The 22,831-nt window shown below is 45.5% G+C and overlaps 1 protein-coding gene across 6 annotated transcripts in view; it reads right to left on the bottom strand.

The window, feature by feature from the left end:
• Positions 1 to 14,413, bottom strand: part of LOC147029049 (RNA polymerase II subunit A C-terminal domain phosphatase SSU72-like) — a 60,885-nt gene extending 46,472 nt beyond the window's left edge. The window contains exon 1 of one of the 6 annotated variants that reach the window (XM_085879953.1): positions 13,739 to 14,413. In XM_085879953.1, the coding sequence (XP_085736079.1) occupies positions 13,739 to 13,818 (80 nt within the window). In that variant the 5' untranslated portion in view covers positions 13,819 to 14,413. Of the gene's footprint in view, positions 1 to 7,918; positions 8,173 to 12,019; positions 12,112 to 13,481; positions 13,672 to 13,738 lie in introns of those variants that run through there. The other 5 variants (XM_085879951.1, XM_085879955.1, XM_085879956.1 and 2 more) reach the window with 5 other exon arrangements.
• Positions 14,414 to 22,831: the final 8,418 nt, after the last annotated feature.

The raw sequence follows: 22,831 nt of genomic DNA, 5'->3' as shown, positions 1-22,831 counted from the left end.
GTCCTCATGATATTAATTGCCAGCAATGTGTAGTTCCTGCCTTTAATTGCTTGCAGTTTTGGGTGTGGCTGTACACGTGACAATATTTTGCATGAGTTGTTTGGAGACTAAGCTGTGAGGATTTCCTTGAGCATTCTCTAAACATATTCATCGGTATCTCTCAAGAATTAGTACCTAAAAAGACAGGTTCACATTGCAGACAATATCGTGAACCAAGTCAGTAGCTTCTGTTATTTACTACCTCACCTCTGGTCAAGCTTCATCGACCCTCTCAGCATTCCTACTCCCACCCACCTCTTCCATGACACAAATGTTCTCCCGGTAACCTCCTCCTGGCTAAACTCCCAAAATCGGGGCTCATCGCCCACCTTCACTATTTTGTTCCACTTTCCTCCCATTTGTGGAACTGCCTTCCGGAGAAGATGGCATTCTCATTTCCACTGCATCACACTGTCGGTCGGTGCTCTGAAATGATTGGTATAATGCAAGACGGCTTTCGTTTCTCATCATAGACTGGTCAGTGGCTTATCGGTGTTATACTGTCCCTCAACTGGCCTTCAATCCACGGGTCGTCCCCATATAAATGTCGCTTTGGTTAACGACGTTTCACTCGAACACTCTTGATCACACAAGAAACAAAGATTCACTACAAATCGCGACATTCCGCATTTGAGTTGTGACATTGGGACGTCCGATTTTGAGCCGTTGACCGACGAAGCAGATAATGCAGATAACGAAACAGCTTGATCATTCTCTGCCCAGTTCCAAAAGTTCAACAAGATATTGTTGCGGTTGAGGAAATTCACAAACCACCATTCAGGTCCTGTAAGGTGAGATATCTCTGTAAGCACATGTGTAGTTAGCCCCAAACCCGTTGTTTAGAGGGAATAAATGTGATTCATTCGGGCTGCGATGCTTTGAGATAGTCGTTTTTCTGTTCTATCTTTATTTTGAACCAACCACGTCTCAACTGCCATCACACAACAACCACCAACTGCAACGCTGCTTCACAACAACAACAACGCCAACAGCCACGACCTTTACCTTCACAACTCGCTCCCGCAAACATCGCATCACCGCCATTCCAAACGTCGCCATGGCCATAAACCACCACAATAAACCCTCCACCACCTTCACCTCTCCTTCTGCAGTCATTCCCGCACCACTTGTGAACGCCGAGCGTCAGGGTGTCCTGGCCTCGTACGGGACGCGATGCCGAACCGCGAGTGCAAAGTGCGGCCTTTCCGAGGAGAATTCGGATCAGGAATGATACACGCCCACTTCTGATCCGTCCAATCAGCAAGCGCGGGGCGGTTTGGCCCCGCCTCCAGGCGCGTCGGAGTAGAATCGGGATATGCAAATTCTCGGATCAGGGGAGACTCACGCCCCTTTTCCTCCGTCCAATGGGCGAGCGTGGCTCCACCCCCGAGCTCGTTCTGATCCAGAAATTTGCATATGGGTTCTCCTGCCGGCCTATAAAGCGCCGGGCGCGGGGCGAATTAGGCAGTCACTTTTAGAAGAGTCAGTCTGGAGAGGTCGGAGAGCCGAGTGGAGCTCGCAGTCTGTCGGGGTTCGGAGTCTGTCGGGGAGCTGCAGAGAGAGGAAGCCTGGAGTGCGGTCGAGTCGGTTTGAGCGCAGAGTCAGCCTTGGAGAAGCGGGGAGTGAGTGGGGAGGCGAGGGCGTACAGGTGGTTTGCTGCAGTCGGCTGAGGAGAATTGGGGAAGAGACCGAATAGCTCGGATCCGAGGCAAGGAAGACGGCGGGCGGCGACGAGCTCGCAGTGGAATCGCTCGTCGCGGGACCCAAGCATGCCAGCTATCCTCTTTCCCCAGAGCATCAACAATTCCCCCCTTTTTTCCCCCCGCGCTGAGATAGTGCGAAAAGGGGGGTCCTGTTCCCACCCCACTCCAAGCAGTGCCAACGAAACCCGCGAAGGAGCGCGGAGTCGGGGCGCCGCCGCGCCACCACATTGGCGGCTCATCACAAAGACACGGGTAGGATCCACCCGGTCTCGCGGACCTGACTGCTCTTTCAGGTCCCGCGCAAATATTGGCCCACAGGCCCCGCCTGCCCCCTTGTCTTTGAGGGTGGCCCTTTTCTTTTGCTTTTGAGTAAATGTGTTGTTGGCGCCGTCTGTAAAGTAAAACTGTGTAAGTGTTGCCGTGTGCTCGCGTAGTCGGTAGTAGATCTGCATTGTTGTGTTTCTTTTGTAGCATTTGCTGTAGGTGTATAATTGTTGCAATTGTATATGTGTGCTCTCCGTGTGCCGCGGAATAAATGTGCATTATGTTGAACTGTTTTCCCGTTTCGCTTCGTCTTTTCTTTAATTGAATCTCCATCTTGCTTCACGTAAAGGGTTGGTAGTGGGCTTAATACGCCCGATAATTAATCGGAACCGTCGAGGCCGACGATAACACCGCTCGGTTATCCCGCTAGTACGGAACGGGTCGCTTAAGTGGCCCGTGTCCGGAGTCGACCTGCGGTGAGGTGCGATCGCCCGGTCTACCCTCCGCGTGGGTACTTAGGTAGGTCGAATTTGGCGAACAACCCTATCCCACACGGGGGGCCGATTGGCACGATCATGGTGAGGCCGAAAGGCCCACCCGTGACTCGCTCCCGGCGTTAGTCCGAGAGGGTCACGACAGAATTGTCTGTCCGGTGGGCGACGTGCCGCGATTCGAGTTACGTGGCCGTTGGCACGCCGGCGGGCGCGAATTCATAACAATATCATCAACTTTGCAAAATACGTCGGTTTTGATGAGGTGTCCGAGGCTGATGTGGAGGAGTTGCTTGCATCACATGGATAAGATTTGTCAAACGAAGATTTCATGGACCTCGAAGCACAGCGAATTGATGTATAAGTTCTTCCTGTTGAAACACCACCCCAGAGAACGTGAACTACAAGACGAATGTCGGAGGCTTTTCAGCATTAATTTCGAAGAAGTGACGGCTATTTTCAGTGGGGATGATCCGAGGAGAGATTGCGGTTCCCAAAGTTGATAGGCTGGTGGCTGATGGCATTAACTGTTACAAAGACCTTTATCAGTAGAACAAAAGAAAGTCATCCAACAGTCTTTTAGTTTTGGTGTATTATTCACAGTAGAACCACCATACCAGGAAGAGAAGCCACAAGAGTCCACACATCCAATTTCACCACAATTTCATCCACGGATAACTTGGTCCCCATAACTCCACCACACTAGAAGCAAGCTTCACAACCATCTCTAGTGGGTGTACATGAAGATTAAAAATAATATTTAAATATACACATCTCTAATCAACTTATGTTGTCTTTTATTAGAGAAAATATTCCCGACTCAGGTCCCAAGGAATGTAACTTGCTGATATACATGGGTTCCCGTAAGAAAATAGATTCGCTTTGTCGCACTTTCCAGGAACGCAACACCAACGTCAGCTGGGGCCGAAATGATTTCCCCCTCCTTCCTTTCTAACCCCGTCTACTCCCCCGCCTTACCCTTAGCTCCAACAAGATGTACACGCTCATCGATTTGCTCACTTATTACAATTTCTCTGAGTCATATATGAAAAAAAAAATTGGGGGGGGGGGATACAAAATAAAGGCTTGTGGAAGAGCTTGTACACTGAACAGATCAGGACGTAAGTGAATAAAAGGAACAACAGAGGGTTGGGGGGGGGCACCAACAACAGAGTTGAAGAACAAGATAGAGGGAGACTTGTACGAACAATGGGTGTGGGTAGGAATGGGGTGGGGGGGGGGAAGAGAAGGATGCATGATGGGGTGGACAAGATGGATGCAGAAGTAAACTCTCAAGAAGGAAAAACTGGAAATTTGGAAGGAGAAGGACTGGGGGTAGTAAGGGTAAAAAAGATCATGGTTTTGGATTTGGGATGATCCGAGTGTACAACTTTCTTGAAGACCTCAAGGGAAGAATGACATTGAAGAGAATGTGTAACAAATCTTTGGACTAACCTTCACATTTTGTACCCTTTTTCTCTTCCCTGTGAAATCATGCGTTTGATTTCATTTTTCCTTCGAGTGATTTAAGATGGTAGATTCCCACAATCTTGTGTTGTTGCCCACAACAACCGAACAAATCTGGCAATGATTTACTATTCCCCTTAACCGTGCCTGACTGTACACTTGTTGGTACACCCACTGTTTCACTCTCCTTTAAACGTCAACATCCAGAGTGAACAATAAAGATAAAAATTGGGAAGCCAATGTACCATTTCAAATTATGACACTTAACGTTACCGGGGATAACAATATACAAAGGATGTGTGGAATTTTGGCAAACACGAAACACCAAACCACTCGTACGTCTCGCCGGTAAGATCCATTGATTTTGCACAGAAAATAAACTCGACGTTAACCCCATCCGTGGAGTGAATGGAGTCGAAAAGCATTTGTAAAATGGTTAAATCAAAGGAATGCCCTTGTTACAGGAAGTTTGCTTTTCATCCGAGTCGCTTTCCAGATTGTACCAACAAGCAACTTGGTCTTCAACCACAGCAGCTCTGTAGGTTTACAACAACTATTCAGGCTTTCACTGCCAGCATTACTTGCTCATTGCATTTGAGATATGATACGAGGATAAGAGAAAATGTACAAGCCGTGATAAAAAGATGGAGGTACGAAGAAAAGAATGCACAGTTTGTATTTGCAACGATGGTAGCTTTCATCACGTAAATTCCTTGAGAACTGTAGGAAGCATAGATACCATACCTCTCAACAACAACAACAACAACAACAACAACAACAACAACAACAACGATGACAACGACAACAGCAATTACACATTTATTTGTTTGCAGAGTTCAAAGATACAATGAACACGAGACTTGAGGCTCGTTTACACGAAGCATCAAGTGGCTCAGGGGATGAACGGCGATGCTCACAATGCTCAGTCCTTTAAAATAACTGCACCTGCACCGCGTGCGCACTTATGGATGAGAGGGCACGATGATGTCACACCACAAGTTGTCAAATGACACCTGAGGACGTGGGGACAAAACGTGGTTGTAACAAAGCTAACAAGCCCTCTCGTAATACTCAGACTATCGACGGACGCAGCTTCCAGCCTCGTTTGCCTTATTTTCCAAAGTAATAACGACAATCGTTGAAGTCCTGCCCATGGTCCTGAAGCCAAGAAATTGGACAACCTCTCCATTGGGGCCGGATGAAGTTAACTGATCTCAGCCTTTTCGGCTGGTTCATTTGGCTTGACTGCCGATTTAAACTCACGTTCTCTCTTGGCCGCTCAACCCCTCAGCCGCTTAATGCACAGTGTAAATGAGCCTTTGGAGGCCAATGGAAAGGGGGACTCCCCTATGAGCATTAAAAAAAAAAGAAAGAAAATCTAACGGAGTGATAGATAATGCAAATCATGGCGATGCTCGCATTTCTGCAAAGCCAGAGCAAATGAAAGTTCACCTGAAGCTAATGGTGTCATCACACTCAAAGCGGGCATCCAACTGTGGCTGGCAGCTGGCAGCCTCTGAGGCGTTGGCTGGCCAAGGGCGGACTTTCAGTCACTGCTTTCTAAGGCACTGCAGCACGGCTCCGTGCTATAATTACGGTCCCGAAGGAACCGGGCACCAGACTTTCATCGCCAAGATTCTGCGTTTGACTTATAAGCTCACGGTCGGTGCAGATTACTGACCATTTTGACCTCGGAGCGAGTATTGTACAGTTGGCGTGGTGCGGCACAAAGGATGAAAGGTGTTTAAAAAATAGATAAATAAACGAGAATTGCCCGAAGGGCACCACATCGCCTTTTTCTCAAGTCGGTTGGAAGATTTGGGTTACCGTAGCATCCCTTAGTGTCCAGGTTTCCATTAACCTCTTTCCCAAATCGTTACTTTGCTACGAACGTCTATTCACTTGGATTTATCTTGGAGTAGGACCCAAAAACGAATTCCATTTGCCGTTGGGTGTATCAAAGCATGTTCAGCAATTAAAAAAAAAAAATTGTTGACAAAGAATTGTTATTTCTTCCAAATTAATGCCGAGCGCTATTGGCATCACTCTGGACATCTGAAGGTAATGGAAGTAGATCTGTAGATAGCACGTTAAAATAAGATGAGAGGGGTTATTTAATCTTTACATTAAATATGTCGAAAAGGCTATACAAAAAAAAAAAAAAACTTCAATAAATAAATCATCCAAACATGTACACAATAAAAATGTATGCCAGCATCAGTTTTTCATTGGAGCAATTTTTTTTTTTAACCATTATTTTTACAGGATGCCCTGGTAAGACTCAAGTCGACCTTCATAGGACTTCCAACGGTGAGGTTCAGAATTCTCAAACTGAGCGTTTTGGCGTTAAGTGTCAAGGATTGCAGCAAATACGGGAAATAATCCGATGGATGCACTTGCGTCGTAAAATCCACCAATCTATTCCATTGACAAGAGAACCTGACTGTGATGTCAAACACATCATTAACTATTAACTTTGAAAACCATAAAATAGCCCTGAAATCTGGGACGCTAGTAGAAAGAAAAAAGAAGAAGAGGTGTTGGAGGTGAAACAGAAGGTACCGATTTTGTTAATTAAGTTTTCATTTGTTTGCTTTTGCTTCGTTTCTCGAACACGGAGAGAAATGGGCACTGGCAATGCAGGCAGCAAGCGGACTGCATCAAACCCTGAACGTGAGCAGGATTTCAATGCCACCCGGGATGCTCCCGAGGGCAGGGGGCGGGGGTAGGAAGTGGAGAGGTATGAAACAGTGCGATGCGGGCACAGAGAGGGCATCTTGTAACCCTTCCTCCATTTTTGCTCCAAAAGAAAAAAAAAAACAGCCACAAGGTCAAAGCATTAATGAGAAGAGTGTGGAAAATGGATGAATAGGGCAATGAAATTTTGCCAGTACTGGAATGGCAAAGGTGACCATAAGGTTTACGATTATCAAGAAAGTGCAGTAATAGACATCAAAGTGAAATTACAAGCTGGACAATTTTTTTTTTCCAGGCACCAGCTGTATTTATCATGATCAAAAAAGGAGATTATTATGGGCTGATAGGATGGCCTATGGGGACGCACACTCGCCTCTAAGCTGTTTCGCCTGGGTTCGAATCCCGACCGAGCTATAAACTGTCATCCCAGTGTTTCATTAGCAGGGCGATTGATCAATATGTGCGCCAACCCTCGGATTGATGTGAAATTGGGTGTCCCGTCTGCTGGCATGAGTTGGTGGACATTAACAATCTCACGGTCTCCTTCGCAAAGAGTAGGCGAGCTCTCGCCGGCACCATGAAGAAATACCAAAATTCATGCCCGAACCCAAGTCGAATATCAAGCCTGGCAGCTGGTTCATGAAAGACTTGGGGCAAAACTTTCCCTTGCCATGCTCATAATGTGGGAAAAGAAGGAGGATAGAAAGAAGAAGAAGAAGAAGAAGAAGCAAAAGTATAAATTACTGTCTCAAGTTGTTGCATAACTAGCATGACCACGTATACATAACAAGGCACCTTTGTTCCGTACGCACCATGCCTTCTAGAACCGAAGCACATCCGAAAGCACTTTACTCATAAATCACATGATGCCTCACCACAGCAAAGCAGTTCTGCAATTTCATTCCTTTGTACATCAACAAGAACTCGGGCAAGAAAACTCCAGGATGAAGTACAAAACATGGCTGGTTAATCGCTGGTTATTTAAACGAGTGCCAGCAGTCCTTCATCCATCATTGATTCAGTGATTTAGTGGTGACTCCAAAACGATCAAGTTCCATACGGCTGCAACACGGAACTCTGTGTGGGTTGGGAATGACTGTACGCACACTTATAAACCACTTTCCAAACAGTCAAGATAAACCAGTGCATCAATCCCAGCTATTTTACGATTATTATATTTACGGATTATACAATCCCAGAATACAGCTATTTTACGATTCAACATGAAACTACAGCAGCACCGGATGGAGCGCATACCTCCACCAGGCCGCTCTCGGATTCCCATCCGAATCCAGACCTTCATCAACATCAAATGAATTCGTCCTCGTCACACACCCAACCTGTCCACCGAGTTTTGTCATAACTCGTCCACAACTTGTTGAGATGCCCTGCTCGCAGAAAAGCAGACAGGCGTGAAAACATTCCCTCCGTCCACCTTTGGTGGCGGAGATAAATATGGCTGAGCTGAGTAATTAATGACAACAACGTAGCCTGAGTGATGAACGGTACCCATTCCTGCTAGAAAAAGGTTGGATCCCACAATTGCAGTCTCATGTAAACCAAATGAAAAATTGAATGCTGTACAACTTTTCTATTAATGGATAATTGTAATTCTCACACCTTGTAACTACTTATGGAATCTAAAAAGATCAGATGATATTGCAGCTGTTAAAGGTGAAAAGAATAACCTAAAAATATGGCAACACTGTTGCAGGAGCAGTGCAGATAAGGGAATTCCACAACCCAATCTCACCCCATATCCTCACGCAGCCCATCTGAGCATTTTATCAAACATTGTTAAGCTCTTTGGTGAACTAGGACAGGTCGGATCCAAGGCGATACATCCAACACCCAGCAGGCACCAGGAAGTCTGCCAGAGGAAGAGCCAGATCCACTGATCCAGATTAAGGCATCATAATAGCACCTTTAACAGGATGTACAAATATCTCTGCATAACGCACATAGAAAATGTTTCTTTTTTGTTTTTCTTTTTCAGACCGTGCACATATAATACGTACGCATGGTGGATTTGCAGGTGAGGGTTGAAAAGTAGCATTTTTGCATACATAATATGTAGATGCATCCTAAGTGACTGCATCATTCATCCATGCAACAACTAATCGGATTCAAAATGGTTTGGGAATTGCAGGTGCGCAACAATAACACCTAAACATCAAGTGAAAAGTTCTCCGAGCCATATTTAATCTTCTTCGTCAACGACCACAATTGGTCCAACATTGTCGTAGGGTTGGCCGGGGAAAGTTTTTTGCCCAAGTCTTTCACGAACCGGCTGGCCAGGACTGATCTTTCACTAAGGCGGGGCAGGAATTTGTAATTTGATCAGAGTGTAGGCGATAGCTCGCCTACTTCCTCCACAAGGACACCGTGGGATCGTTATCGTTCACCAACGAATGCTGGTAGACGGGACGCCGAGTTTAACGTCCATTCGAGGGATGGCACACGCATTGACGAATCACTCTCCCTGTTAAACACCAGGATGGCAGTTGATAGCTGGGTCGGGATGGCATAGTTGCTTTTCACTTAATCTATCTCTTCTTGCATCTATTAACTCTTTGTACAACATCTTGTATCGATTCAGCTCATCATGTAACGGAATTGAGAGTGGTCGAGTCGACAGAGTGTCGAATTGTCACCAAAGATTTATGGATGAAAAGGTGATGGCAAATGTGTTGATTCGCTTCGAGTTCTCGATGAACAGAGACGAGTGATAATTCATGTTTGGTGTCGACGACATCTTCCAGAGCTTCCATGGGATTGGCGAAGGAGATGCTCTACTCCGAGGACATGACTGCTGCCTTTTAATCCTGGGCACAATTAAAATCATGTTCGACTGAATCAATCCTGAAGAACAATCCTTATAAAGCTCTGTACAAGTCCATAGAGTTTGGAAAGAATTCCACAAAACTTCAGAAAAGAAGAGGGCCGTGTACTCCATACAAAGGAATCCTCGTCTCTGCGAAGGCCAGCAGGTCGTTCCGTGTCAGCAGGCAAGATAAAAATGGATTTTATCCACTAAACATTTACGAGTACATTTACAGGTAGTTGAGAAAAAACGGTAGGGCTGACGCTTGATTGTTGGCTCTTTGATGGAGCAAAATAAGGAAATGTGGGTGGAGGGATATGCCTGGTGTTGCCTGAATGGTTCGGGTGTCGGGCTTGGGATCCGAGGATCCTGATGGTGGCACATTGTCAAGTCTGTCTCTGGGGTATCCTCCTGTCCCCTTTGTCAATGAAAAAGGCATCACCACAGGCTCTGCTTAAGATAACGCAGAATGTCTCAACTCGGCGCTTGCGTCCAAATCTCTCATACCCAATCCATCCCACAATGTCCCCATCTTACCCACTGTCCACTGCAATTAGTTGTCCTTCTTACAAGGTAGAGAAAGTTGTGTCCAGCCTCGACCCTGCTTGGGTGATGGGCCCAGATGGCATCGGTGCTCATTTTCTCAAATCATGCTCTGCTGCTCTTGCTTCTCCTCAGTCTCTGCTCATCTGTCCTCCATTGGCTGCTTGGAAGTCAGAATAAATCACTCCCATCTACAAGACAGTACCACAAAAACAGATGCTCTCAACTACCACTTGGAGGCTTACTTTCAAATATAAACAAAGACATGGAATAAGAGGTTAACAGAGGTCATCTATCAGGTATTCAACAAAGTCCGACATCCTGCTCTGTTTGCCAAGCTTGCTGCCTATTGGCATCTTAGGCTACCATCACATCTGCCTCTCCAACTTCCTCCCACTCGCGCGGCCAACATATTGCTATCAATGCAAACCTCTCGTCTTCCGTTGGAGACTGGAGTCCCTCAAGGCAGTGTCTTCATTTATATTGATGACATCTCTGATGCTCTGAAACCCTCTCCTCCTTTTTGCAGAGGACTCCACGTTATCATATAGTACCCCATCCCATTGACAGGTAGACTCTCTGCTGATCTGGAATTGATGAGATGTTGACCTATAAAATGGAGCATGTCTTACAATCCTGGCACCACCACCTTAGATCATCCTCCATCCAAAACCATGACCTTCACCACCCCAAACCCCCTCCGTCCAAGTTCCCAGTTCTTCCTTTGGACGGAGAGTTTGCTTCTGTATTCATCTTGTCGAACCTATGTGTCCTTTCCTGCCCCCCCATTCCTCCCCAAACTAATTGTTTGTTAAAGTCTCTCTCTATTTTGTCCTTCAGCCATGCTGTTAGTGTCCCCCCCCCAACCCCAATCCACCATTCCTTTTGTTCTGTTGAGTCCTGATCTGTTCATTGTTCTAGCTCTTCCTCAACTCTGTGCACAATTTATTAATTTTTTCAACAAAGCTGTTTTGTGGGATGAGATATTTAAATAAAAAAAAACAAAAAAAACAGCAATCCTGTTGAGTATTGAGGTGTCCAGCTTAAAAACCAAGGCACAGTCCTGTTGTTTGAGCTTTCAGGTGCTTGTAGTACTGAACGGAGATTCTACAGACAGTCCATGTTGGTGGAATTGCTGCGAAGACTGAAGCGTCACGGACTATTGGCCGTGAGTTCTCACAGTGTTCACGGAAATACGTAAACAAAGACTCGTTAACTTTTCGTTGGTAGGATCAATTGTTCATCTCCTCTTGGATAACAGAGCCCCAAATGCAAGCAACAATTGATCGAGGGTGCTTCAAATCTATTGTTTACTGTGCATAAGAACCGAAGACGCCGTGCATGTTCCGACAATGGAGCACATTCTGCAGAAAAGGAAGCCTCACGAGTTTTCACAGTCCTTGTAGAGACGGTTTTGCCTCATTGGCAACTTCACCAGATTCAAGTGCACTTGTGACACTTCCAGTCGTTCTTCATCAAGATAAGCACCTGAAGATGTTTTGCAGACTATTATAATCAACAGAGCCACGATCCACGGCATTAAGAAGCTGTGGACCAGTACGACAGGTTGATTAAAGCAGAAAATATGCCGGAAGATGTGATAAAAATTAAACTTCACGGTGCAATTCGTGTGCACCTCGTCTTGTAAAATATACAAATTCAATTTTTCTGATTGTAAGAAACATCATTCTTGGGATTAGACAATGGGCTAGTCGGATCATAAAGACGTTGACTTTGAAAAATCACGATTACCAAGCCGGTTGTCTGCACATCATAATAGCCCTTCTCTAAGTTATGGCACGATTGAACAACCAAATTACACAACAACAATGCACCAAGCTGCAACATTGCTCAGCCTTCTTCTCTTGTATGTAGCACAAGGCTACGGGGTTCCATCATTGGCTGAGGGGAAGGCCGTACCACTGATGCAATGCCCTCTGTTGGTTAGGGCAGGAATTTGGAATTTGTTTATGGTGCCGGCGATAGCTCACCGACTCTTCACGAAGGACACCATGGGATCTTCAACGTCCACCAACAGCTGCCAGCAGATGGATCGCCCGTTTACCATCCATCCGAGGGACGGCACACACACACACACACACACACACACACACACACACACACACACACACACACACACACACACACACACACACACACACACACACACACACACACACACACACACACACCGATGAATCACGCTGCCTGTGAAACACCAGGATGACACTTTATAGCTGGGTCGGGATTCAAACCCAGAATAGACAGCTTAGGCCATCCTGCTCGCCTATTGCCAAGCCAAAATGGTGAGAGGTACCACCAGGCACACCACACCAGTATGAAAAAAAGGAGTTCAAAACAATTATTTCACCTTCACCATATTATCAAAGGGAGGTGTACTGTTGTGACAAGGACAACAACAACAACAACAACAAAAATACCGACAGGCCTCATCAACAATCAAGTCTTTTTAACCCTGTTATTCCATGCAACAAATGAGGGATTGACAAATATAACTTTCTCGATCCACATATTTATAAAGCAAAGAAAATCCTGAACGGGGTAATGGTCAGAGCGTCCTACTCCGGGAGGTCAGTGGTTCAAACCCTGGCTGAGTCATACCCAAGACTTTCAAAATGGTCCGTGCTGCTTCCTTGCTTGATGTTGAGCACTTCAAAAAAAAAAGGACAAAGCATGGATAAACAACGCTGGGAGGGCAACGGCAAACCACCCAGTACAAGCCTTGCCAAGAACCTGCTTGGGCAGCACGGACGCTCTGCAAAATAGGACGGCACATCAACATCAACATATCAACAGCAGCAATTGTTTCACGTCCATTGGTGGCATGGAACAAATGATTGAAACATTCCAAATGGGTGGGGAGGGGGTTTGAGAGTCGAGGTAAAATAGGAGCATCAGGAGGTTGACGACGAGGAAGAACGGGGAAAGGTTTGGAGGACAATGAGTATTTTTTTATTACGTTCAGTTATGGTGACGTGCCGATCCCACGTTTTTTTTTTTTTTTGATCCTGAGGCATTTAACATCATCGAGTCATTTTGTATGCACCCTGTGGCTGCTGGTTGCATCATTGCTGGGAGAGCAGCTGTGCCGCCGATGCAGTGCCCCCCTCCACCTGTTTCCAGTCAGCCGGTACTCATTTTGCCGACGTCACAAGGATGACAGGCCGAGTCAACCCACTCGGTGTTATTTAACAACTACGACTGAGGGCTCGAACTCAAGACCCCAAGATCTTCAGCCAACAACAGGGCTTCAAGGCATTCGAGAAGCAACCACAAAGCAGGGCCTAGCTCGAGCACAACATGAAGACACGCCACCACGAAAGGTCAACGGTGGGCCTGCCACTTGGGTTAGTCCCGACAATCCAACAACAACAAATTCCCACAAAACGAAGCATCCAAATCCATCAAAACGCCGCCTCGGGCCTAACTTACACGCACATGCCTCTAAACCCCAACTCCATTGGACCCTGGACCTGCACCTGGTACCGGCAACGCGCTTTCCAACGAACAGCATCGTCAAGGTAAAAAAAAACGAACTTCCAGGTACTTCGGTCGGCGAGGAGAGGAGTGCGGATGAAGGACACACACACACACACATCCCGGATACCCGGTGCCTAATCGGGGGTGGGGGGGTGTAATACGACCCGTGGAGGGAGGTCTCTGCCATCGTGGTGCTTGGCGAGCCCTACCTGAGCAAGTTGTGCGCCTCCATACTGCGATTTTGATTGCTGGAGCAGATGACGGCGACATGGAGCTTGTGCTGGGGCATGACCACCTGGCTGAGATGAGGTCAGGGTGCGAAGGGAAAGGCCTAGTTCGGCAATGGCAGAGTTATAATGCAAAAGGTGAAGGACATGGAGACAGAGGCAGAGACAGAGACACAGACAATGTATCTTGTGGGAGTAGAACTGCCCGCTTGTTTCAGAACCCAATAATTGGCTCAGGATTTTGAATAACTCGTGGGAAATTGCGGGAGTAATGATTAAATGGTCAGCGAAAGAAGGGTGTAAAGGCGCAAGAAAGTAAAAAAAAATAAAAAAAAATAAAAAATCTAAAGAATGGAAAGTTTTACATCGAGTACGACGGCTGGGGAGAAAGAGAGAAGCGAGAGAATGTCAGAACCGGGATGGAACCCTCAGGCCTCGTTACTAGCATCAGCTTCTCGCTTCGCAAGCGGTCACATGTGTCCCTCTCTGACACCTCTCATGGACAACATCATACACTAACACTACAAACCCCCCCCCTCCTCCTCCTCGCGTCCAAAAGAAGCAGGAATTCGTGAAAATGCACTTGGTACGTGTTTCCCAAAACACGCAAGGCCCTTTACCAGGCCCAACAAGATGCAGGCACCTATCAGGACAACCCCGGTGAAATAACTTCCGGTCTAACAGGGGTCCTTCGACGGTAGTTGTTGTTGTTGTTTTTATATCTTTTTACGTGCAACACTGAAGATCGTAAATAAAATATCCACACGAAAAAAGAAAGACGAAGAAACCAAAAAATTGTTAAGGATAAAAAAAAACGAAATACCGGCGCAATTAATCGAACAAAATGTCCCGACACAACCGGGAACGTCAGGCATTTCAATGATGACGTCATTCATGATGTCCTGACGAGTGGTGAAGGAGATCGGGTTGAAATTCCAAGGGGTTTTCATGGAACTTTTTGTTGCGGTTAATTAATTTTAACGTCTTCCATCCATTGGAGGATTTTGAGCTATTAAACCCTTGCACTATATGAAAGAGGTGATAAAGTAACTAAGGTGGTGGTGGTGGTGGTGGTGGTGGTGGTAGTTCTTCTTCTTCCTTTTTTTCGCGGCTCTTTTATATACAGGATCCGGATCTCCTTCAATACTAAACACCTGTACACATCCTCGCATTGAGGGTGCCTTTTGAGAGCGTCTATCATGAACTTTTTAATATATTCGGACATTTGCTTTAAAGTTTCGAAAAGTTCACGTTACTATTTAAAGATTATTCCATTTAACGTGTTATAATTTCGTAAATACACCATTTTCTCGTCATGGACGACGATCGTCCATGACGGGTCTCGCTATTGGCTCCATCAAGGCACGTGACGAAATATCGGAAGTTGTTGTTGTTGTTGTTGTTGTTTTTTTTTCTTCTTCCTCTTGTTCTTCTTCTTCTGGTGAAGACAAAACCTTTAGGACGCGGCTCTTGGACACATTTCTCCTTGTTGAAATATCGTGCTATGTATCGTTTTTGGCCTAAATTTCTCAATGGTGAAGAATCACTGAAAAAAAAAAATAATTCTCGTATGCAGATCCGGATTCGGATCACACCAAAATCGAATCAATTCGTCCTTGCCACACACACCCAACATGTCCACCAAGTTTCATCCGAATCCGTCCAGAACTTTTTGAGATGTCCTGCCCAAAAAAGACAAACAAACAGACAGATAGACAAACAAACAAACAGACAGACAGACAGACAGACAGAAAGGGGTGAAAACATCACCTCCTTCACCTTCGGTGGTGGAGGTAATAACAAATGCATACAAATTTCCAGGAAATGCATAATATAACAATCCTTTGAAACGAAAATCAGGAGAAATAAATTTGCAAGGACAAGTGATACTTTCGATCCTGACATTTATTAATTCCATTGGAGGAAAAGAAGATAATTTATTGACTGTTGGATATTATTTAATTACACTTGCATTTCCTTTACAGAAGTTATCCTGAGAGGTCTTTAAATGAAGAAACTTGGTGCACATCAATTTAGTGATGAACTTAGTGTGAAACAAAACGCAGCTTCCACATATATTAGTATCATGGCGGTCATTTGAAGGTTTGATTGAGAATGAAATCCCAAACCTTGCTGGGGTTTATCAGAAATGCCCTCTTGTGGCGTTGTGGTTTGGAAAGAGGATTGTCCTGAAGTCGAATAAAAAGTGATGATAGCTTTTACCTTGGAGTCTTGGACCCTGGGACGTGATAATGCATGAACATTATGCGATGACATTTTATTCTTTTACCCAGTGAAAATAAGGGTAATACCCCTGGGCACTCACCTGCTAGAATAATGATACTGAGGAAGAAGTTAACGTGGGACGGAACCAGCAAAATCTACCAATAAACCAATGTTATAGCAAATACCTATTTTGGGGGGCACCCAACTCCCCTCTCCCATAAATCTCCTTTGACTCCGATTTTTAAAATAGTGTGAACAAACTTTGGTACATCATTGGTGATGAAGGTTGTGGTCAAGTTTCATCGAAATTGTGTGTGTCGTTTCGCAGAAGAAAGCAAATACATATTTTGGGGGGCAACTTCCACTTAAACACCCTAAACCCCACTTTTTTAATGCCATGAACAAAGTTTGGTGCATCATGTGTGATAAAGGTTGTGGTCAAGTTTCATCGAAATTGTGTTTGTAGTTTCTGAGAAGAAAGGAAATATCTCTTTGGGTGGGGCAACTCCCCCCCTCCCCACGTAACCTCCCTCTGTAGACCCTGTCAGACCCCAATTTTTTTAAATCCCGTGAACAACTTTGCTACTTCATGGGTGATGAAGGTTGTGGCCGCGTTTCATCGAAATTGTGTGTAGTTTCAGAGAAGCAAACAAATACATATTGTTACGGATCTGGAAACCATATGCATTCGAACATACAGATGTCCCAAAAGTCAGTTATGTTGTAAAGTATGTGTGTAGTCAGATCCCTTTCCTTTTGTCTAGTGGGAGAATCAAAGGCGTGCGTTGCGATTTCTTTTTAGTTAGCTAATTAAATGTTTACATCCATCGAAGACCATCCAACAAACAAACTGCCAACACCACTGAACCAGCGCTTCACCCGCCCAACCGGCGACTCGCTGTTTCAAGGCAAAATCTTTGTGAAGTACCTTTTGGGCAAGTCCTCACGTGTGGAGTGGGCGGGCTTCCCGGTATGGCTGAAACCCCACCCAGAAAGGGCGGACCCAAGGAAGCCCCGTCCAATCGGGCGAACAGTGATGTCAGTTTCACCAAGGCCCCTCCCCGCTGAGGGAGGTCCATAAAAGTGACGACGCCATCCTCATCGGAGAGTTCGGTGGAAAGGAGTTTTCACGGTGGTTGGGTCAGGAGTTTGCACGGTGGCTGTGAGCAGTCTGGTTCGTTCTTCACGGTGGCTGTTACGGGGAGAGGAGTTCTGTGGACCCCGCCTATTCGCCACGCGAGCACTGCCATGAGCCCCACACGTGCGACTGGGTCCAAACCGACAACCTTTGGCAGGTGCCGCACTACAGTACACGCTTTCCCTCCGACGACCAGGTACACACCGAAATCTGACCCCCAGCTTGTCTCTCTTCATGGTTGCGAGGGTCAAATAAAGACTCTGGGGTTTCTTTTCCTTTTGTGTGTGTGTCTGCGTGTGGGCCCATCTTCAAGTAGAACTGAGTAAGTGTTTTTGCTTATTGTAAATATTTCCCTGCTTGCATATTCGCATCAAGTCTTGCCCTTTGTCTTTATTTACTGTTAATAAATGTATTAGAAATGTTCCCAGCCCGTTTCTGTCCCTTCTTACATTGGTCTAGTATGGTCCGGGTTTGAGGATAAGCTGGGTTTCATTCCCGGTAATCAGTCTATCATAGCCGGCACAGCTTTGGCAGTTTCCGCTCGGCTGCACCTGAACCGGAGTTGGTAGTCGGGAGTTGGAACTCTACCGCAGTCGTTCGAGTGACCCGGTTCGAGCAAGACGTGCCGAGGGTGTGGTTTCCCCGGTAGTCGAAATCGCGTAGTTAATTAGGTAAATTGGTTATAGACAAACAGACCCGACGCTACGCGGTTGAGATATTGGCGTCCACGGTCGGTTCAGCGACCCGCCAGCTCACGGTATTATCCGGAGTGACGGCCTACAATTCCGGGGAGTCTGGTGGGAGACGGCTTAACCTCCCCCACCTAGCGGTCGTTCTCGCCACCGACCCCCAGCCCACAACAATATTTTGGGGGGGAAACCTCACTTATATCCCCCCTTAGAGCCCGATATTTCTTATGTCATGAAGAAACGTTGGTACACCATGGGTGTTGAAGGTTGTGGTCAAGTTTCATTGGAAGTGTGTGTGTGTGTGTGTGTGTGTGTGTGTGTGTGTGTGTGTGTGTGTGTGTGTGTGTGTGTGTGTGTGTGTGTGTGTGTGTGTGTGTGTGTGTCATTCCTCCAATGGACATTAAACTGGGCGTTCCGTCTTCTGCCATTAGTTGATGGACTTTAAAGATCCCCACCGTGTCCTTCACAAAGAGGGGCGAGCTATCACCGGCACAGTAGCCAAATTACAAATTCCTGCCCGAACTACTGCTGGGAAGGCAATGGCAAACCACCAGTATAACCCTTGCTCAGGATGCTGCTTCACAGCAAAAACACTCAGTAATGAGTGTGGTACATCAAATAAAAGTAACAACTGAAAAGGGAAAGCGATGGGGAAATTAAAGCCGTTTAAAAAGAGATAAAGCACAGACATATGGAGAGGGCAGGGAGGGAATGGGGAAAGAGGGGAGGGGAGTGGTGGGAGAGACAGGTGAGTGTGGGAGGAAGGAGAGCGAGAGAGGAAGAGAGGAGGGGAGAGAGGAAGAGAGGAGGGGAGAGAGGGTGGGGAGTGGGAGGGTGGGGGAGGGAGAGAGGGGATGGGGAGAGAGGGAAGTGGGGGGGAACAGGGGAGTGGGGGAGGGAGGGGAGAGAGAGGAGGAGGGGGTGAAGGGGAGAGAGGGGAGGGATAGAGGAGCGAAAGAGGAGTAAGGGAGAGAGAAGGGGGATAGGTAGGATTGGTGGGTGGGGGTAGGGGGGTGTGGAAGAAGTTTCCTTTTGTATCCATCCTGTCCACCCAATTCCTCTCAACCCCATTGTTTGTCCAATTCTCTCTCTAATTTTCCCTTCAACTCCACTGTTGGTGTCCCCACCCTCTCACTGCCTTTTGTCCTGTTGGATCCTGATCTGTTTCGTGCTCCAGCTCTTCCACAAACATTGACTCTGTATAAAAACGTCATCTGTTGGCAACCATTGTACAGGCTTCGTGGGCCGAATGGTCTCTGTGTTGAAGGTCCTTGGAAGGGAAGTCATCTTTTATATACTGTATTGTGAACCTTGGTGTTTGTCCATGCTTTCTTCTCTCTCCCGTTTATGGCGGCCGCTTCTCACGCTGCATTGAAAAGCTCAACATTCCCTTTTGAAATGACAGAACAAACATGAGTAATGTTGACGCCAAATTTTATTTGGCAACCGAGATATTTTGCCCTCTTTTTAGACAAATCCAACCTCTGCCACCCTATGTTGCACCACCATTTTGCAGTGGGCGGTAGAAGTAGCTCAGAGCTTTGACTCTGAGTGAAACCAAGCGTGCAACACAATTAACCTTTGAAAAGTCCATTAAAAATTATTTAAGTTGATGGATTAACTGAAACCTTTCCCGTCACTGGGGACGGGTACTTTTGCGAGATATTCCCATCATTTGGGATGCGTACTCTTCCTTGTATATTATATGGTATAACTAAACATTATTAAGCTACGAAAGTCATTAAACATTTTTATACAAGGTGGTGTCAAAGACCATGGTTTTAAATGATGGTAAATGATCTGGGCTTGTCATTGATTTACAAGAGGTCGTTGAAGCATTAATGCTATTTTTGCTAAAATCTGACACCCCCTCACCCCTACCCCTCTCTGTAATGCTCCGCAATACTGGACCAGAGGGAGGCACCCCCAAAGGTATAACAAGCCCTCATGGAATATCACTACAGCAAGAGGGCCATAATATGGAATAAAATTGTGATGCAAATCACAAGTTACACTGTAAGTCGGTTATATTTAATCGTCTTCATTTACACAATACATAAATACAAATAAATTTGTTTTTAGATCCTCGTGGAGGATCTCTAAGTCTTACTCATGTTGTTGTTCTTCATCTTCTTCTTGTGGGCTTTTTTGTTTCACAGCCTACAGTTTTCATCGAAACTTCCTGAAACTTGGTGTATATATGTAAAAACACCCTGCGCAGACAGTGACAATCTCCGATTTTGAAGATTCCTCCGAGAAAAAAAAGTTATGACGTCAAAATATCTCCGCTAATGGCAATCGCCTAAAAAATTATCTCTGAAATTAGGTAAGCTTTTTGAATTCTGGTTGTGGGAATCGAACAGGGCATTAGCAGAGATGAATTGCCGCACATACGATACATCACTATGATGTCATTTCAATTATTATGATGTCATTCCAATTATTATGATGTCATTCCTATTTTTTGCCATTTTTTGATTCACAACCCAGAGTTTTCATCGGATCTTCGTGAAACTTGCCATGTATATGCAGAAAGCCCACGCGCAGGCAGAAACCATCTCCGATTTTGGAAATTGGTTCCTCGAAAAAAAGTCGACGTCATAATATCGCCGCTAATGGAAATCGCCAATACCATTATCTCCGAAACTAGGCAAGCTGTTTGAATATTGTTTGCGGGAATTAAGCCGGGCATTAGCACAGATAATTTATCGCAAACCCGATACATCACAATGACGTCATATTCGTTTTTATGACGTCATCATTAAGAGGACGAGGATCTTAGCTCATTCGAGCTTGTTTTCCCACTTTCCAATACATGTTCACCATAGGACTCGAACTCAGACTTGGACTCGTAATGCTACAGGACTCGGACAGCTTGGATTGGAACTCGTACTTGGTGGACTTGACTACAACACTGCCAAACCCGAGGGGGTGGAGCCACAAACGGTACTGCCCTTCCACCTTCTTGCCACGTGATCAGAACTACTAAATTTGGTGAATTTCTGCACAACCGTTTCGCAGGAGAGAGCGTGACAGACAGACAGATAGAGACAGACAGACGGACAAATGGAGCCGATTACAATATGCTCCCGTTTTCTTTCAAAATGCGTGGGGATAAATATTTAAAAGGGAATTATCCATGCCATCTCCAGAGTGGCCATAACAGATGGCATGTCAGCAAGCAACAAAGTGCAGCTCATGTGTTGTTACTTATCCCAACCATGTTTCAGGCTCTGCCATGGACAATAAGTCAATAGTGGTTGAGGGGATCTTGGAGCTTCTACTCAGATGTCCGACTTGACATAGTTAATCAGTGAAGGAATTTATAATTTGTTCAGGTTGCTGATGATAACTTACCTACTCTTTGTGAAATGACCTCAAAGGGGAACCCAAATGCTCAGACCACTTCGACACTAATCTATCCCATGATACTCTACAAAATAGAAATGATGTGTCTTTTTTCTGATTTCCGAATGATAACGGAGGTACATTTGTAATTAAAAGTCAAAATCTTCTTCCTCCTCCTCTTCTTCACTATAGGCTGTGACATCTCACCAGTGTTGGGCACAAAAGCGATAATCCGATAACAGATAATTATCGAAGTTAACTTTTTTTTAATCGGAAGTTAACTTCCATTTATGGTTATCAGACCAGTTAACTTCCCATAACTCCGATTTTAGTCCGATAATGTCCGTTAATTTTTTTTGTCCGATAACATTTCTTTCTTCGCCATACACCATTAGGTCTGGAAATTGTGCACGAATGCCCCAGTACGGTGTGTTAAGGCCAAGAAACTTGTCGACACCCGGCTGGACATTGATGGGAAGGAGGGCATGGTCGACTCTGACTTCATGGGGGAGGAGATCCTCACCAACCTCTTCCTGAAGTACAACACCCCAATTCCGTCCTCTGCCACAGTGGAACGGCTATTTTCTCTTGGCAAGGACATCCTGAGGCCCAAGAGGTCAAGACTGTCAGCTGGGCCTAACTTTGAGAAGTTGGTCTTCCTCAAGGGTAACCAGCACATGGTGTCATAGACTCTAAAAAGACGCATAATGCTTATTTTATTCTCGGGTTTAGCATAAATAAGCCTTTTATATGGGTTTTGAAGCTTTTTCCTTGTTTTTTTGAATTTCTGTTAAAAAGTAGTTATCGTTATCGGATTATCGTTAACTTCCGATAACTTTGTATTATAATTATCGGTATCGGACCCAAAAATTGGGGTTATCGGATTATCGTTATCGAAGTTAACTTTTTGGTTATTGGTGCCCAACAATGCATCGCACCATGAAGGCGAGCATCACTTCCTCACCGTCTCTGGGTTATGTTGCAGTACAATTAACTCAAACGGCGAATAATTTTTGAATTTCCACACATATGCTAAGTTAATGTGTCCTTGGTGATTGTAGTAATACAAACCGCGATGGTTTCATGCCACACCGATGGCCGAAAGATCCGAGCTTTGGCAGAAATTGTACGAGGTTTGTCTGAAATACCAGTGTGGATCAGGCCGACAAAATGTTCACTTCTGTGCTCGGAACATTTTACAGAGCACTGTTATGAAACAACAGAGATGGCAAGATCTTGTGGTTATTCACTACAATTGAGAGAGGATGCCATCCCCAAGATTAAGTGGAAGAAACAGCCATCACTCGAAACTGTAACACCATCTCTACCTAAATATCAGCATATGTACATGGGCGATTTGAGTGGTGAATCAAACACCTGTTGTCATTGTCGGCAGTTACCACAAGAGCACTTGAAAATAATTATCTATGATCGACACAAATCTCTACAAACCACCACCTATTTATAGTGGAGAGAAGGTATGTATTGCTGCAGGCCGGGGGTCGGTGGCGAGAACGACCACAAGGTGGGGGAGGTTTGCGTCGTCTCCCACCAAACTCCCCAAAATTGTAGGCTGTCGCTCAGATAACTCCGCGAGCCGGCGGGTCGTTTAACCAACCGTGGTCGCCAATATCTCAACCGCGTAGTGTAGGGTCTATTTGTCTAAAACCAATT

Source organism: Eptatretus burgeri, chromosome 4 (genome assembly GCF_056783735.1).
Source record: "Eptatretus burgeri isolate ZD-2024b chromosome 4, Ebu_testis_v1, whole genome shotgun sequence".
In the NCBI taxonomy this organism is placed as follows: domain Eukaryota; kingdom Metazoa; phylum Chordata; class Myxini; order Myxiniformes; family Myxinidae; genus Eptatretus; species Eptatretus burgeri.
The sequence above is the reverse complement of the archived record's forward strand: the minus strand, read 5'-3'. Positions and strand labels throughout refer to the sequence as shown.